The 19,924-nt window shown below is 34.4% G+C and overlaps 1 protein-coding gene across 8 annotated transcripts in view; it reads right to left on the bottom strand.

Moving 5' to 3' along the window:
- The window catches only part of PAN3 (poly(A) specific ribonuclease subunit PAN3), a 130,608-nt gene that overhangs the window by 30,567 nt on the left and 80,117 nt on the right, over positions 1–19,924 (bottom strand). For 5 of the 8 annotated variants that reach the window (XM_031016898.2, XM_031016894.2, XM_031016895.2 and 2 more), the window contains 4 exons: positions 7,236–7,483; positions 6,060–6,116; positions 4,762–4,866; positions 3,892–3,949 (listed from right to left, as the gene is read on the bottom strand). In XM_031016898.2, the coding sequence (XP_030872758.1) occupies positions 3,892–3,949; positions 4,762–4,866; positions 6,060–6,116; positions 7,236–7,483 (468 nt within the window). The remainder of the gene's footprint in view (positions 1–3,891; positions 3,950–4,761; positions 4,867–6,059; positions 6,117–7,235; positions 7,484–19,924) is intronic. The other 3 variants (XM_081814779.1, XM_006746192.3, XM_031016897.2) reach the window with 1 other exon arrangement.

Here is a 19,924-nt window from a genome sequence, read left to right as displayed (position 1 = left end):
AAGAGAAAAATGAAGGGGGGGAAATCGGAGCGGGAGACGAACCATGAGAGACTATGGACTCCGAGAAACAAACTGAGGGTTTTAGAGGGGAGAGAGGTGGGGGGATGGGTTAGCCTGGTGATGGGTATTAAGGAGGGCACGTACTGCATGGAGCACTGGGTGTTATAAGAAAACAATGAATCACGGAACACTACATCAAGAGCTAATGATGTATGATGACTAACATAATAAAAGAAAAGAAAAGAAAAGAAAGAAAATAATAATATTTGAAGGCAGCTATTTTACTGAATTTAAGAAATAATTTAGTTCTATATAATGTACATAAGTCTTTGTTATTGTTATCTTCAGCATTAACATTTCCTGTATCATGTTAAAAAAAAAACTTGTTGAACATGGGGGCACAGAATTGGATTAACCATAACCTTTAGCTTGTGACACTCGAATCACTGGTTCATGTCTATGCAGGGCCTGCTTTTATTTAGTTAATTATTCTTAATAACATAATAAGCATCTACAAACTCAGCACTCAAAACAAAAGCTCAGACCTTTATTTTAACTTACATCGAAATATATGGCTCTCTACCAACCTCTGCCTTCCTTCTCTCACTTCCTTCTGTTTTTATAGTTTTATTATATATAAATATACACATATGTATATACACATACATTTACATAAATGTAAACATATATTATAATTTTAACTTTACAAAAGGCTATCATGCTATATGTAGTCTCTTGCAACTAACTTTACTTACTATGACATTACTAAGAGTCTTCTGAATTGCTGCACGTCAGCGAACTTTCTTCATTTAAGCTGCTGTACAATATTCCATTATCTGACAATATCACAATACATTTGGATTGATCAAAGTTTCTGCTATTTTAAGCAACAATGTTATGGATACTTTACACATTTTGCATTTGAAAATGTATAGGAGTTTACGTATTTCCAGGAAGAGAACTGCTGGATCATAGCGTACACAGCTTTAGGAGTTTTCCAAAGTGGTAACAGGTTCACCAATTTCTAGTACCAACAGCAATGTACTGGAGAACCCGTGGGTCCATATCCTAACACTTTATACGACCAGGCTTTAAAATCAGGTGCCTGGGTGGCTCAGTTGGTTAAGTGTCTGCCTTTGGCTCAGGTCATGATCTCCAGGTCCTGGAATAGAGCCCCTCATTGGGCTTCCTGCTCAGCAGGGAGTCTGCTTCTCCCTCTCTCTCTCTCTCTCCCTTTGCTCCTCCCCACTGTTTGCTCTCTCTCTCAAATAAATATAATCTTTAAATAGACAAATACATAAATAAATAAATAAAATGATATCTTATTTGTATTTTCCCCTAATGATCAATGATGTTCAACATCTTGTCATACGTTTATTGGTCATGTGAATTTCCTCTTTCTTCACATGCCTCCTATTCCTATCTTTTGGCCCTTTTTCAACTGAGCCATTTATGCTCTTACTGGATTTGTTTTTTATATTCCTTGCCAGCTGTGTAAATATCTTCTTCCAGGTTTTTTCTTTACTCTGAGTATCTTTGGATTGTTTTCAATTCTAATTTAGTAAAATTTATCAGTATTTTCTTTAAAAGCCAATGATCTTTGTCTTCAGTATGGGAAATCTTTCCCCACTGGAATATTAAATCTATTCACCAAGATTTTATAGTAAGAGTTTCTAAAGTTTTGTTTTATAGAGTTAAGTTCTTAATCAATTTGGAGTTGATTTTCAAGATGTGGTTAAAGATAATGATCCAATTTTATCTTTTACCATAAAGAAACCATTTTTTTCCAATGCCTTCTTTCCCCACTGACATGCTACGTGTACCACAGAATGTGTCTAGGCTCTCCTTAGCCTGGTTCATTAACCAATTTGTCTAACCCAGTGCTCCATGCCCCATTCACATTATTTTAGTTATTACAGACTCAAACTATGCCTCCCTTCCCTCAATACGCCCAGACTTTTCATCATCATCTTCAAAGTACCTTCGGTAGTCTTCCCTTTACTCTTTGATAAATTTTATCATATACTATGAAAAGCTTTGATATGACATAATATAATTTAAAAATAATAAAGACCAAACTTTGATTAGAAGCTTGGAACTTTCAGCCCTCTCCTAACCCCCAGGGAGGACAAAGAAGCTGAAGATTCAGTTCATCACCAAAAGCTAAAGATTTCATCAACCATACTCATACAATGAAACTTCAATTAAAAAAACAAAAACAAACCCTAAACAGTGCGGTTCAGAGAGCTTAGAAGTTGGTGAACGCACTGAGGTACTAGGAGGGTGACACACATGGAAAGGGTATGGAAGTCCCTGTCCCCCATCTCCCGCCCCCACCTTACTTTGCCCTAGACATCTCTTCTATTTGGCTGTTCCTGAGGTGTATACTCTATACTAAACCGGCAGTAGTACCTAAAGTGAGTCTAATTCTAGCAAATTACTGAACTGGTGGGGTGGGGGGATGGGGAAGTGGTGGTAGTGGTTGTGGAAACCCCCAAATTTGTACTTGGCCCCACAGAGCATGGGTAGCCTGGATAACCCATTTCAGCTGGCATCTGAAGTAGGAGTAGTTCTGTGGGACTGAGTCCTTAATAAATAGTTAGGACATGAAATAGGTGAAGAAGTACGATTAAAAACAGCTCACATGGTTGACTGCAATTATACTGAACTTTTACATCAGTTTAGAAAACCTGACTTCTTAATCATTATGTCTTCCTATTTACAATATAGTATTTTACTCTATTTATTCATCTTACTTAATATCTCTTAATAAGTCTCCCCCATTGAGATCTCACATACCTTTTGCTGCATTTATTCCTAGCTACTGATAACCTGAAACGACTGTAAATAACACCTTTTCTTTTCATTATATTTTGCAGTTATTGGCTATTGGTCTATAGAAACTTAACTGACATGTATTAATCTTGTATCCAGCTATTTCCTAAATTCTATTACAATTTCAAATTATGTCTAATCTACAGTCATATTATTTACACATAATTGCAATCATAAAGACTGGAAAGGCAAAAATACACCCAGTTTTCTTTTCTTTTACCCTTAGACAATGTTAAATAATTAAGGAAAATTCCAACCTGAAAACCTCAAAGGCTATGAGAGGTAAGTTCCCTATCCATCTAAACTGAAAAGATTGGTCTTAAGGCATAATAGCTAGACATACTCCTTTTAATTCTTTAGCAATCAACAAGATGCACAGTGGAGTATACGGAATCCTTGATTACAACCACATGTTTTGAGATTATCTCTATGGCAAATGTATTCCTACTACATTATTTATAAAGTTTTGCTAAATTATACCATATTTAATCTTGCTATATACAGAATAAGCTAGGGAAAGAGATTTTAATTGCATTCTAAGAATCACTATGGTACAGTCGGAAAAACCCAGGTTTAAATTCTGACCCAACCGATTACTAGCCATTGGTCTTAAATGGCAAGTTACTTAGCCTTCCTGTCAACTTCAGTTTTCCTCATACATAAGAGGGAAAAGATAGTATTCATGTCTATGTCATAAAATTTTTGTGAGAAAGTAAGACATATAAAGAATTTAATTAGCACACTGTCTGGTACACCATAGTTTCAAAAATAATAATTACCTTCCCCCTCTGTTTAAGTACCCATATTTCATCAAGTTTCAGAAGACACTAACATTTTAGTGCACAGTGAGGTAAATCACCATGAATTCTAAAACCACCTCATTTTTTTTGACAAACTAGAATACTGTCGCATGTAGAAGTGAAATGAACTAGATGATCAGTGGCATCCTGTAACTCTTCAAAAGTAGATTTCAAATAGCAACTGCTGTTCAAGACATAAAACATGTACATAAAGATTATAATATCCTTTAAAAGGATGAATCAACACACATTTTACCTGGCATATCTGCTTGATCAATTTGAGCCATTGTTATTAAATGCCTGTTAATCAGCTCCTAAGAAAAGAAAACAAGTATATTTACATATTAACATAGCTTCTGAAATCTGATTTTCTATTATAACTAAATAACGTTAAGTACTGATGTTTTTTGGTATGTGTACTTTTAATGTTGATAACATGAAATGACATTTCTAATAATGATAAAATGTCTAAATAGATAGACCTACCCAAAATTAGGGTTAGGGTTAAGTAGCTGTGCTACATAACCCAAAGCACATAACTAACTCTGGCTGAAAACTCAAGGCCAATTCTAACTTGTCAATAATTCACTCATCAACACTACACTGGTACAACTTACTTCTGTGGCATAAAAATTTTTCTGAGAATATAAGTATAAAATGAAATTCTACATATCAAATAATACCTAGATTAGTTTACCTTAAAAAAAACTAAATTATTTTATAAAACCTACTTTACAGAAAATATTAAGCTCTTTTAAAATGAGGTTTATTTCTAGGCCAAACTACTTATTCTCATCCTATAGATATTAGCAAAAAGTTGTCTGAAGGTTAGAAACCATTTAAATAATTTATTTAATATATTTTAGAGACCTTTCAATGTATAGGATATGAAGTGCAAAAAGGTGGCCGATTTAAATAGCTTTTCTGTTTTATGTCCTAAACACATACTTTAATTTTCTTGAACAACAGGTTTCCTTAAATAAATATATCAATGAGAACTCATAAATTCTAAATTCTATCTGCTTTAGTACAGCATATTTGATTAAATTGTATGATTTGAAAAGAGCTTTGTTTGGTAAAGCACAACAGACATTAAGTATTTCCACCAGGGATTCTGAAACCATACCTGTCGGAGTTCATCAGCCATGAAGAAGGAAGGTGCATTTGCTTTTGGTTGCATATAAGCAACATGAGGTGCAGTTGGAGGATAAATATGATAGTTTGGAAATACCTAAAAAGGTAGGGAGGGGGAAAATGTAATAACCAATTGCTCTCAATTGATGAGCTTTATCATTGTTTTGATAAGGTTTTAATCTTTAACAGTGATAAATAAATGGATACATTTTAATGATAATGAATTAAACACCTCAGAAGAGCTGTTACTAGTATACTTTTTGAATGAACTCACTTTAAAAATAACCTTGTGATAATGTATTTAAAAATCTAACGAGAAAGGAAATATTTCTTCAGATACAATAAAATTTAACTTCCAATGAGAAGCCAAAGCTGCTCTTTGGAAGAAGAGTTATATAGTTTGTAAATATTTTTGAAAGCATTTGGAAGAGAGGAAGAAAGCAGATATTCAAAGTGTTTGGATTCAGTCAGATAATGAGGTGACATTTGCCCTGGCTCCCCAAAGAGCCACCCCCATGAAGGGCTTTTTGTGGCCAACCTAAACAAACTGTTATGTACATACTGGTTAAACACTTCAAACTGCAACAGTAAAGAGGACCAACTGATTTACTCTGGGTCTGGGTCTGCAGCTTAGGGGAAGAGAAGGGTGCAACAATCTACTTAAATACTGTCTGGGCAAACTATAGCCAAATTACTAAATCTTCCAGCTTCTTGGAACTGAATTCTTCCCCACCCCCTGCTTCTTCTCTTTTCCCTCTGCCTCTCCTTCCTCTTCACTGGTCCCTGACACAAAATCGACGTACATTCTAAACTATCTTTTCTTTTTTCATTTTAAAAGCTGAAACACTTTTTTTTCCTCTATGAAATTTCTGCTGCCCTCAGATGATTCCTCTTGCTCTGGATCTCAACCAGGAAGTGGTTTTGCAATACCTGTAAGGTTTCCTTTAAACTATATCTGTAGGGAGAATAATACCTCCTTTTTCTTGCCTTGGTTTTCTTACACCAGATAGCACAGTTTGGCTTAACTACCTCAGGTTTACCATAGCATATTTTTAAGAGTTGTCTGAAGGGTAAAAACATCATAAAAATGTGCCATATATAATCTCTACAAAAACAGCTGAGACAGTTTTGTGACAAAAGAACCTCTTTATAGATTAAATTTTCTCTTTCTACAAATATGATAAAATATAATAAAAATGTAAATAATTATAAAATAGAATAAACCCCCAAAAAAGGTAAAACATTGATGGAATTCTTACTTGAAAGAACCAAGGAAAGTCTCTACTCTACCTCAATTATTTGACCTTCTGTTCGGCAAGCTGTTCTGTGATAATTTTTGAAAGATCTCTGACCAAAACACAAAACAAAACAGAACAAAACTATTAGCTATTTATTAGTTTTTAAAAAGCATTTTACATAATTTACAATTACTTCTATAAATGTTTTCACATTTATTTCTCATAAGGAGGTCAGGTAGTATCCCCATTTACAACTGGGAAAATGGGCTCAGAGGTACTAAGATTCAAAAGTCACAAAACAATGGCAGGACTGAGACTCTTAAAAAACATTAAAGAACTCTGTCATCTTCCCATTCAAATTGCCTTTTAGTAAAATATTAATCAAAATAAACCATTAATTTAACTTGTGAGATCAAAATCTGCTTACTAAAATCCAAGTATACTTTTCATCTAAATCTATAATCTGTAATTATGTCAAATGTCTACAATTTAGATCAGCTCTTGTGTTTTAATGGAATTGGCTTTCTAACTCACAAGCTCTTCAACTATTACTTATTTTACTGTACCAGTTAAAAAACAATTTTTGAACGTGGACACAACAATGAAGCTAAAAGGTACAATTTGTGGAACGTGACGACATTTCCCTCTCTGCCCTTTCCCTTCTCCCTCCTTTGTTAGCTCTTTCCTTATCCATGATCAGGGCTCCCCCGGGGCTTCCTCCCTCCTTACCAATAACCCATATTGGAGACCTCTTATTACTATGCGTCCTCCACTATCCAGAGATCTAGAGATTAAATCACTGCCTCACCTGAAGCAAGAGTTAATCATCAGTTTGCTTTCAGTAACTATAATAAGAAACCATCTACTTTCTCTGATTTCTTTACTAAAGGTAAAACTACCTGTACCTATAAACAAATGTAGCAAACGTCAACTCTAGCTAGCACAAGTACTAGGTAACCCCATGAGCAAAACACGCCATGAAGTACTAAACGAGAGCTTGAATCTAATCTGTGATTAAAACCAGATTTGTCCAAAACTGGAGTTACTATTACTGCAGTTTACTTTGAAGAGATGAGATTAGAATTATCATCTAAGTTAGAAAATCAAATACTCACTTTTTCACATCACAATAAAAAGATGCAAGAGGGGGTAAACCTCCTTATTAATCTCATTAATAAGAAGGAACTGTTGTAAGAGTACTATCACTTCTCCTTTAATGCAGACATACCATTCCAGTCAAAGGTGCTGGGGTTGTGTCTGTATAGAAATAAGTCGTCCCACCGACAGTTTCCTTTTGGATCACCTGACCAGAAGATGGAGTCTGAGAAACAGGATTGTTAACAGGTGTAGAGGCACTAGAAGGCACCATGTAATTTGCTGGATTTGGAGTGTGACTTCTTCTTCTGGGGGCAGGAGAAGTATGCGGAGTGATCTTGGGAGAATGAAGAGGGGAAGATCCAGCAGACAAGGACATTCCTGAAGAAGATGTAAAAATGTTTCTTAGGGAGCAAAAATTGGTTTTAAAGAAACACATCTGGAAAATAAAATGCAAACATTCATTTGGAAGAAACATCATCTTTAGCAAATTCAAGTGCAAAAATAAAAGCCATAATTTTATCTTGGTTTGTTTTAGAGAAAGCTCTGATGAAAGCAAATGTAACAACGTTTCTTTTTTCAAAGATAGACACTTCCAAATAAACTAGGAAAGTTATTGCAAGAATAGTCTCCTCCATATCAAGGTTTACATGAGAAACTTCAATAGTAAGAATCATTAGTAATTTAACAAAATAATTTAATGGAAAAACGAGAAATAACAAACTGGGACTCTTTAAAAGCCTTTTTATAAGTCTTTATAGAAGCCTTTCTTTCATACAGGGCCCAATTCCCTTTTTGTGAAGAATCATTTAAAACTATGGCTATTAACAATACAAATACCACATTACCCTAAAGTAGTACAGTATTAAAAATCAAACTATTTAATGAGATTTACTAGGTTTCTTTTGGCCAAATACAATTAACAGAATGGTTTGAAAAAGCAAAACAATTAAGTCTAGTCTTAGCTGAAATACATGACAGCTTACATATTGTTTTTTAATCAAGCGATATACTGTTCTGATGCCTTTGTCTTTAACTCTAAATAGGCATATACTAATACAAATGAAAATTTCTGCAGATGCCTAACTTTGTAAAATTAGGCTAGTTGATGCCACTAGATTCTAACAGAAGTTCTATCCAAACACAACTAGTAAGAAACCATTTTTTGTAAGGCATCCTCTATTATGATTCTAAGGTGAAGAAAGGGAAAGGATAATTGTCTTAACCCTTCAGGAGATTCCAAGCTAGCTGAGAAAACAAGACCAGGTCACATGTAAAAGACAAAAAATGACTTACAAAAACACTCAAAATATAAATTAAGATACTGCAAACTACATGCATAAATGCAGATGGAATGCAAATTAATTAAAACCAGGTAGAATTAATCAAAGGCTTAATGGAGGTGATCAGTTCTGAGCAGAGATCGAAAACGGTTTCTAGAGCTACAGTTACACTTCTTGAAAAACTCGGCTTATCCACAAACTGTTTTCTGGCCGTTTGGGAAAAGACTAAAACTCACACCTTAGAGTAATATGCCATCTTACAATGCAAGGAAAATGTTTATACCAAAATGCCTCTGATCAGAGAAATATAATTAACAGGGACATGAATTTCAATTTTGAGGCATTCAAAAAACAAACACCAACACTGTTTTTTGCAACTAAAGTGAGAACTGAGATAACACTTATTTTTACTCCGGATAGCCCTCTGCATTTTTTAAAGAGCCTTAACATAATTATTTTGTCTGATTTTCTGAGCAACTAAATGAGTTAGGAGGTGAGGCAGGTCAAGTTACAAGCACCACAGGAGAGATCAGAATTCAGACATGAAGAGGTTTTTTGATTTGACCAGTGACATTTGTGCAAATTCAACAGCAAAGTCTCCTGGCTCAAACCCAAGTCTCCAAACTCCAAACGGAACACTCCTAACTGGGTAACACAATGTCTACTGCATTGACATTAAAACAGGCCAGGCATTCTCAAGTATGTCTTAAATGTGTCTAAGAGAGACTTTAAAAATCTAAACCCCCTTTCAAAAAATCATTATAAGGAAGCCAAGCTACTATATTAAGATATAAGCATATTAAAAAAAAAAACCAAAAACTGTTCCAGAGTTCTGTTTTTATAACTCTGTATTACACATTTAATTGCAGGTTAATCCACAGAGCAAAAATTGAATTACTGAACTATTTTCAAAAGATAAATACTCCCCACTTACCTAATATGAAATGCATTTAAGATAGTTTTCCTAAAGCTAGTGTCCAAGTCTTTCCAAGACAAAACTGGCCAAGTCACCAAAGATGAATAAATTTGTTTACTACCTTTAAATTAAGCAACAGCAACAAATATAGCTACCAATTCTTGAGCACTTTCATTGTGGCGGGCACTAATAAAAGTACTTCATATATATCAGTATATGTAATCCTCACAACAACCCTGTGAGGTAGGTATATAGTATTCACCTCACTGCAAAGAAAACATTAAAAAAGTTTTTAAATTTATTTTAAGGACAAATATAGGTTATTAAACAAAAGAATCAAGACTCAACTCAGGTCTGTTGATTCCAAAGCTTATGCTCTTAGCCAATATGCTATCCAGTCACCCAGTTCCTAAGTCTTGTACTAGAGAGTAGAAAGGGGATCCATTGTCCATAGTAGTAGCATTAGTGACTACATAAGCCACGTGGGGTGAAGGAGGTGCAGCATGGGGTGCAGGGAAAGATTCTGACATCAAAGTAGGTGTGCAAGTGAGACAAAAGAATCTCTCTTTAAGGTTGAATACGTGGCAAAAGATTACCAAAAACAATCTGTGGTCAGTTAAGAAGGAAATTCACAGTATAGAATTTTTAAGTTGTAAAGTAACAAGCTTTCTCTTAAGAATTTTTAATTTTGTAGCTATTCTAATAGAAAGTTGCAGCACCGAGATCTGAGTTGATATATCTGAGCTGAGGCAGACTACAGTTATTTAAACACATTCAAAATAAAACACGTACACTATTAAGCATCACTACCCATAGGGGCAACAGGATATTTAAATGTATAGGGAGCTAAAAATGAAATTAACCCCTGCATTACTGAAACATCAAACCTAGTCACATAAGGCACAGCTTTGTGTCACCAGAATAGTTTACAAACATGTTAAAGAACTGAGTAAAATATGCACACATCTGCTTGAAGAGAGGTATTCTGTACCTAACTACTATGAAGACAATAGCCACAACATACTTAATGTCAACCGCCTAGATACAACACTAAATTATAAACAGCACAAAGGAGTAGAACCATACTACAGAAACAAGTAGTCAAAAATAAAGATGAATTAAAATGAACAGATTTGGTTTCATCTCTCTCACATGTAAATACTCCTTTATAAGTTCTAGCTTTCCTTATACTGGGGATAAGGGCTACTTGTGGTTATTACAACACCAACACCCTGCTCTTACTGGTACTCAACCACCAGAACACTTAAGCAAATATAGTAACCACTGAGGATACTGTAAGAGACAATCTGGAAGAATGAAAATTTGTATTTAAAAAAAGATGACTTAGAAGTATTTCATTTTTGTATTTATTGCTTGTGTTAGTTTTTGTAGTATACTCTTAGAATGACATTTTGGTGACATCATATACCATAACTACATTATAATTTAATAGGTGAATATGCAAACTGTGAGACTTAAGTCATATATGTTAAATTAACCGCTTTAGAACATTTTAAAAAATCTTCTCTTAAATGTATCCTAATTCAAATAAAAGTGAGGAAACGGTAAAGAGATGCTCCCTGGAGGAGTTAACCAGAGCAATTAACAAAATGTAAGAAATGATATTAAAAAAACATCAAGGCTAATATACAAAGTACCAGTGTTTTTGGATGACATGATTCTATACCTGAAAAACCCAAGAAAACCAACAAAAAAGACTCCTGTAAATAATGACAGATTTTGGGACGCCTGGGTGGCTCAGTCATTAAGCGTCTGCCTTCGGCTCAGGTCCTGATCCCAGGATCCTGGGATCGAGCCCCGCATCGGGCTCCCTGCTCGTCAGGAAGCCTGCTTCTCCCTCTCCCACTCCCCCTGCTTGTGTTCCCTCTCTCACTGTGTCTCTCTCTGTCAAATAAATAAATAAAATCTTAGGAAAAAAAAAATAATGACAGAATTCATTAAAGCAAATGGTTACAATATTAATATATAGTAGTAAATGAACAGCACTCCTCAGTACAAACAACCAGTTAGGACAATACTGTTTCTGGGAAATGAGAGACTGAGCTAACATGATACCCTCCCCTCAACCCCTATCAATGCTGTGAATACACGCAACTATGAGATATAATATGACCCAAATTAAAGTATAGCTGCGGTAAAAAAGAACAACAACAAAAAACTCCAAGGTAAGAAATTAAAGAAAAATATGGAATTAAGAGGTTATACTGTGGAAGGTCTGAGAAAAAAACCTAGGCTAATTGAGGCTTTAATGCCCACATGAGAATATGAAAACATGGCCTTCAGCCCATAACACATGTGGAATGGAGCTCTAATATCAGTGTGAAGCCCGGAAGTCTGGAAAAGCTGCAACATCAGTGAATATAGGATGAGAAAACTTCTTTCTACCTACTGGCCCATGAGAGGCAAAAAGTAAGCTTGCTTGTGGAAGAGAGATGGAGGAAAGGAGAAGGCTGGGGTTGTGTCGAGAGGGAAGAACACTGTGCCTATAGCAGGCGCAGGTAGAGGAGATAAAATTCCCAGGAGACATATCACAGGCATCCCAGTGAGAAAGTAACATAAAGCTTGAACTGCACGGGTCACTTGCATGAAGCAAACACCAACTGTTCTGATGAATGCTTCCACAACCCAGAACAGACAAGATCTCTCCCCAGAAAAACAACCCCGCTTTTTAAAAGAACTCCCAAAGTAGGAGTCTGCATGCACAATATACTTGAGAATTAATACCCTGAGAAAAAGAAATCTCAGAAAAGAGAACGCTGTAAGACATAAAACTAAAATGATTAAAGACATGAGAGAAATGACAAACATCATGAAAGAACAGAATATTTGTTCTTCTTAAACAGAATTAGACTCTTTGAGAGTGAAAAATATAATCACTGAAATGAAAGGGAAAATTCAATAATTGGCTAGTATGCAGAATATATAAAGAACTCTTATGACTCAACAATAAAAATAAATTTAAAAACAGGCAAAGGATGTTTGGCTAGTTCAACATAAAGCCAAAGGATTTTCCAAAGAAGATACACAAATGGCAATTAAGCATATAAAAGAAGCTCAACATCATCAGTCATTAGAAACATGCAAATCACAACCACAAAACCACCTCATGCCACTAGGATACAATCAAAACCAAGGACAGTAACAAATATTAGCGAGCAAATGGAAAACCTGAAATCCTCATACATTGCTGGTGGGAATGTAAAATGATGCAGTCACTTTGGAAAACAGTTTGGCAGTTCTTCAAATTGTTAAGCATAGTTATCATATGACCCAGCAATTCCACTCCTAAGCATGTTACCCAAGAGAACTGAAAACATGTTCAAACACACACTTGTACCTGGATGTTCATAGCAGCATTATGCATAATAGTCAAAAAATGGAAACTCAAATGTCTATCAACTGATAAATGTGTAAATAAAATCTGATCCATCCATACAATGAAATGTTATTCACCCATAAAAAGGGGTGGGGAATCTGATATTATGCTATAACATGGATGAACCTTGAAAACATTGTTAAGTGAAAGCAGCCAGACACAAAAGGTCATGAACTGTATGATTCTATTTATATGATATGTCCAGAACAGGCAAATCCTTTATAAAGACATGAAGTCAATTAGTGCTTTCCAAGGACCAGAGATAGAGAAAATGGGGAGTAACTACTAACGGGTATGAAGTTTTCTTTTAGGGTGAAGAAATGTTGTGGAGTTAGATAGTAATGATGGCTACACAACTGTGAATATGTTAGCATATTCACCACTGAATTGTATACTCTGAAAGAGTGAATTTCATGATTTGTGGGTTTTACCTCAACCAACAAACAACACATAAAAATCTAGGTATGTAATTAACTAGAAATATAGGGCTTGTATTAAGAAGAGGTTACAACCCTACTAATAACAGAAACAAAAGGTAACTTGAACAAAAGGAAATAAATACCTGTACTTACTTGTTATAAAGATTTCAATTCTACCCTTAACTAATGCTAGTTCAATATAAAGCCAAACCAATTATATCTATGTGGAAAAATAAACATTAAGAATAGCCTGGAAAATTATTAAAGAGAATTAAGTACAGCAAAAGAATAAAAAGTAAAAGAAGAATAAAGTATAAGACCAGAAGATAGTAAAAAGTGATCAGAGCTACAGTAATAAAAATGTTTGATAAAGAGTCACATAAAGAGTGGGTCAATACAACAGAATGGGCACAAAATTAGACCTTAAATACATATGAAGAAATAAGATAAAGGTGACATTTCAAACTTTAGTGGAGGAGAGGACAGCAGTCAGATATGACAACTTACTGTTGTCACTAAATGACAGAATGAATACAGACATAAGCAAAGATAGTTATTTAGATAAAACAGATATAAGCAACTGACCCTTTCATTCACTTTTCCCACATAAATTTCAAATAAACATTCAGACTGAATATTTAAGAGTTCAAGAAAAGTACTTCAAAGAATATTTTTAAAAATATAATGTTATGAAGACACAAAATGAAAAAGTCAAAAGAAAATGTTAATCAATTTAACCTCTTCAAAAATAAATTTCCTACACGGCAAAAAAAGATATTTCCAACACTTAAAAAAAGGCTAATCTGCTTAATATAGTTCTTAAAATCATTAAGAAAACAAAGCAACCAAAAGAAAAAGGAAAAATTACACTACTAGTCAGTTTGTAGACAAGAAAATTTAATGCCTAAAATATGTAAAAAGACGCTGTTATTCACTAACAAAGAGACACAAATTAAAACCAGCATTATCACTGGCCTCCTCTCAGACTGGCATAGATTAAAAAGTTTATTTAGACAATTAAAAAGGTGGGTAGCATATAAATACTGTCACACACTTGTAATATCAGTTATTACAGTCTTTTGGAAAACAATTTGACAATACCTATCAACTAAGGCTTTTTAATTGACATGATAATGGTAAACAATTCAAAGCCATAAAATGAAAAATAAAAGCTGTGAACTCCATAAAAGTGGATATTTTTGTCTTGCTCATCTTTTAGACCCACAGGAGTCACTGAATAAAGGCTTTACAAATAAATGCTAAGGTTACTTTTAAATCCCTTCTAGAAAAAAAAAAAAGAGCGGGGTGCCTGGGTGGCTCAGTTGGTTAAGCAACTGCCTTCGGCTCAGGTCATGATCCTGGAGTCCCGGGATCGAGTCCCACATCAGGCTCCCTGCTCAGCAGGGAGTCTGCTTCTCCCTCTGACCCTCCTCCCGCTCATGCTCTCTGTCTCTCATTCTCTCTCTCGCAAATAAATAAAATCTTAAAAAAAAAAAAAAAAAAATTAAAAAAAAAGTGATTATTTTTTTCTTTCAGAGAAGTTAAAAAAAAAAAAAAAAAGATGTCCTCTCAGATAACAGATGCATCTGAGATGCCAAGAATAAAGATCTCCCTAAATATGAAAATATTAGCAACATTCCTTTTAAAATCAAGAACATGACAAAAAATGTCAATTATGACTACTTCTAAATAATACCATATTAAAGGCCTTAGCCAATGCAACAAAACAACAGAAGAATGGTTGCAAAGGAAACAATAAAGCTATCATTATTTGCACACATATAAGAATCTATAAAATATTAGAAATACCAAAGTAACCAACATACAAAGGTCAATCACATTTTCCACACACTAGAAATAATTAGAAAAATTTTATTTTTTAAAGACAGCAATTATAATACCAACAAATACTGACTACAAAGTATCTCAGAAGATCTAACAAAATATACGTAAAGACCTGAACACAGAATATTATAAAACTCAGTAGGAAGACCTGGAAAAAAGATAGAAAAGGAGAGATAGTCCATATTCATAGATAGGAAGATGTGATGATGATGGTTCTCTTCATCGAAAGATTCAATGCAACTTCCCTGAAGACACCATGTTGCCTCATGTATCCACAAGTCTCCCAAGCTCCTTCCTCCCCTGGGACATTAATCGACAACCCTCCCTGCCAACACCAAATTCTCTAAACCCCATCCTCATAGTAAATTCCAATTCATCCTTCTGAAAGATCTTCTCACTCTATAAAAAATTATCTCGATACCCGTATTTTAAAATTATTCCCATCATTTTGGATTTTATCTTTTACAGCAAGTACCACACGTTTTAAATTGTCTCTTTGTAGGAAAGAACTATATACCTTAATCCTCTCTGTATTCCTAACTATACTTTGTTATAGCACAGTTGTCAGCACACAAGAAATCTGTAAAAAATAAACTGATATAGAGGTGAAAGTTTCCTCTTTTTGACACCAACAACCAAGATGCTAAATAGAGCAAAAGCCATGATCAGGAAATGGAGAACGCCATCACCAGAATTACCTGAGTATAACAGGAAGTTGGGAGGAAAAAAATCAATGTGTATGCTATCAAGTGACATAGATGTTGACCGTTGCTATTTAAAAGCAAATGTAAGCCAAAAACCGTTGTGAAAGAGAGGAATTTGAAAGAATTTGGGGTGAGGACATTCTTATAGAACAGTCTGATTATTTTAGCATTACTCTTTCCAGGTCAATGTAGCTTGGGTAAACCTAGCTTACACTAATAACTTTAACAAAATTCCAATAGCCAAACTAAATCCCCAATAATAAATTGTCATGTATGACTATACTGAAGAGAACAGTTCAGATAAGAAATTATCAAAATATATCTCATACTGAACAGATGGACTTAAATTGAAGAAAAATAGAAGCATCATCTTCTTAGCAACAGAGTCAATATTTGGGGCCTCATCCAAGAGAAAATCATACTAAGGAATTCATGTGATAATACCCAGTAGTACAAAAAACAAAGTTACTACTAAAAATACATTTCTTAATTTATTCATTTTTTTAACCAAATTCCCCAATACCACCACCTTCCTAAAATAAAATGATACACAGTTACAGCCCAAAACACAGACACTAAGTTTTTACTCCTAAATTCTAAGGGTCTTAAACATACTAACAATAGAAATAATTAGAAAAATTTTATTTTTTAAAGACATTTTCTTCCACTTTGCTGATGATTTAAAGGATGGGTATAAAACGTCAACTCCAAAGTTAGGTTCAGAAGACCCGACTTGCTCTTTCAGTGCTTTGGACACAAACTTTAATTCTTAGTTCATTTCTATCACTAGCTGTTCTTAGCCGAAAGAGAAAATTAGTTTAAGTATTTAATTATAATCATTTTAACAACTAAAAGTTTGGATATCACAGAGTTATTTGCAATTTGATTATCTGCAATTTGCAACCTGTCAAACAAACTATTTGCAATTTGCAACTGTTAAGTAAATCCCCAAGATACTCTAGGTAACTCTACTGTATGCAGGACAGATTTCTACTGAATAGAACTTCTTGAAATAAAATGTTAACAGTTACAGAATAACATAAGAAATGCACTAAACTCTCCACATAATAATTACTGTATAAATAAAACTGCCTTACAATATAATCCTTAGAGTTTCTCCATAAATTTAGTATCAAAGATCCTTGGCCGGGGGATCCTCAGGACCATCCCCATGTTTAGAAACTCACTGGAACTCAAAGGATTCAGCATATAGTTACACTCATGGTGAAGATTGATCACAGCAATGTAATAAGCAAATACATCCATATCTCAAGGGAAAAGCACACAGGTGGAGCCCAGAGGAATTCATGTGTATGTTTCCTTACGCTCTCTTCCTCTCATGAGGGTTCACACAGCTCACTATTCCTCCAGTAACACGTGTACAATCTATGTGCCCAGAGAAGCCCATCAGAGACTCCATGCCCTTGGTTTTTATAAGGAACTGATTATAGACACCCTCTGCCTAACACATACCAGAATTCCAAACTCCCAGAAGAAAAGCAGGTGTGCAGCATAAATTAAATTGTTTACATAAAGAGTCTAGGCACAGTAAACCACCCTCATCAGTTGGGGAACAGTGGGAACACTCCTTAACTCCAAGTTCCTGGACATCAACCAAGGGCCAAAAAAGCCTTGCACGCAGGCTTTTTTAAAGACACAAGTCTTTAGCCTGCTATGTTAACTCACTTCTGCACAGACACCTTGAATTGTGTCCAGTAAAGTCACCACTGTTTCATAATTCTGCTCTACAGTAAAGTGAATATTGTTACAGAAAAATACAAGAGCAAATGTTTTGTTTTTCCTATCTAAACATATGTCCCAGGAAAGGAACAGGAGAAAAAAAGTAAACCTTAAGATACGGCAGTGAATTTCACTACTTTTTATCCATACACCTTTAGAAAAGATTACATATATTAGTGATGTATACTCCATGGCTAGGAAATATAGCAAAGAAAAAATGAATGTAGTTCATATAAAAAGGAGCTGAACCTATGTGCTTCATTGCTCCTATCTCTAAGTATTTGAACTATCTAAATATACACACTAAATGTTATGGCTTAAAATAAGATTGTAGCTACTAACATTAAATAGAAAAGACTTTGTAGTATCAATAGTGAAGTCATATTTTCTTAGCTTCTAGCATAGAAAAATTATAGAACCCATTCAAAAAGCTTACTTATTTAAACATTAGAAAATTATGAAACAAAACTTTATACTTCGTAAATAACTGCTGGATTCTGAGGAATCCTACAGAGAATCATCTAGGCTATGATTTGGTATATGCATTATAAATAAAGTAGCTGCTTTCAGCTTCAGTAGCTTAAAAACTATTCATAGCCTTTATCCCAGAAATTCTAGTTCTAGAAAGTATCCTAAGAAATCACCCTAAATTCTAGTTAAGATAAATATATATATATATAAATAACAGAACATACACATATATGCTGCTTTTTAAAAGATAACACTATGATTCAACTTTTTAATAGATGAAGTAACTTTTTAAAAACCAAAAGGCAGGGGCATCTGGGCGGCTCAGTTGGTTAAGCGACTGCCTTTGGCTCAGGTCATGATCCCAGGGTCCTGGGATCGAGCCCCGCGTCGCAGGGAGCCTGCTTCTCCCTCGCCCTCTGCCTGCCTCTCTGCCTACTTGTGCTCTCTTTCTCTGTCAAATAAATAAATAAAAATCTTAAAAAACAAAAACAAAAACAAAAGGCAATTTGAAGGTTAGAGAAAATACTGTCAATCAACTAAAGTCTATTAAGGTGCTAAGAATGGTTTTAGGGGAGAATAGCTCATTATAAGTGATGCATTATAATGTGAACTAAAATTTTTCTCATGACATAGTTATTTGATCCAGTTAGGAAATATAGAAAAGCTATTTTTTTTTAAAGATTTTATTTATTTATTCATGAGAGACAGAGAGAGAGAGAGAGAGGCAGAGGGAGAAGCAGGCTCCCAAGGAGCAGGGAGCCCGATGCGGGACTCGATCCCAGGACCCTGGGATCATGACCTGAGCCAAAGGCAGACACTTAACCATCTGAGCCACCCAAGTGCCCAGAAAAGCTATTTAAATAATTAATAATGTTACCGAAAATAAAATCAATTTCTTGTAAGTTTACATTCTGAATAACCTTGAGCATAAGCTTGTTTGTACAAATATTAAAGTCACCATCATCTATATTGCCTTATAATAAAAGAATATAGAAATTTAAAAATCCTACAATTAGAAAAATCCTAGTCAATATTTTTGTTTCATGATAATCACCCCATTGAGTCACCCTTAAACTTATAATTATCTTCTTAAAGGTAACTTAAGAATCTATTTAATTATCTGCTAAAGATATGTAAGAATCTACTTCACGAACTTGTCAATAGTTTGAAGAAAATATTTTATAATTTCCAATTTTTAAGCCAGAAGTAGACTAAGCTTTTTCTCTCTTTTTACAAATCAGACACCTGGGGCCCAGAGTCGCTCAGTGATTTGTTCAGTCATATAAATTCAGTGATCATAGAAATGAAACTAGAATCTAGGCCCCTTGAGTGCTAATGCAGCTCAGTGTAGTACTCATGCTGTTGAATTTAACCTAAATTTAAATCCCTAATGACTATTTAAAAGTAATGTACCTAGAAGGAAAAGTTACAGTATAAAGAGAAAAACATGGTTAAAGGCAGAATTGTCAAGTTTCTGCCTGTCAAATATAAAATATTAAAGGAGGGGAGGACGGTACAACCAATTAAAAACATTTATCTGTTAAAGTTTCTGGAATTCTACAGTAAGTCTTAAAATGATACCATAGTCCTAAAGGTTTAGGTACTATGAAAAGAAATATGGGACTATGAAGCCATGTATAACTGCTACAACAAGAGTGATTCAGAAGGTACTTGAATTTAAAAACTGTATGAGATATCAAAGTTTCTGAAGAATCCTAGCAATATGGATGTCTGGGTTATTTTCTTTATTAAAGATTTTTTTTAAATTTATATATCCAGTGACAATAATTTTTCTCCCCCCCAGAAGTTATTATTAAATTGATAGGATGCATTTTATAATATATGGCATCTGAGAATCTAGGAAAATATGGTAAATCTAGATTATGGGTTTGATCACTTTTCTGCCAAACAAGGGGACTAACAGCAATAATCCTTCAAGATCTTGCCATCAAGTAAAAAAGTCTATTTTATTAAATTTTAATTTGGAAACATTTTACCATCAATGTTAAGCTACAAACTGAGGTAAGAAAACTTTCAAATAAACATA

Source organism: Leptonychotes weddellii, chromosome 3, assembly GCF_054177405.1.
Source record: "Leptonychotes weddellii isolate Sample4059 chromosome 3, ASM5417740v2, whole genome shotgun sequence".
Taxonomy (NCBI): Eukaryota; Metazoa; Chordata; class Mammalia; order Carnivora; family Phocidae; genus Leptonychotes; species Leptonychotes weddellii.
The sequence above is the reverse complement of the archived record's forward strand: the minus strand, read 5'-3'. Positions and strand labels throughout refer to the sequence as shown.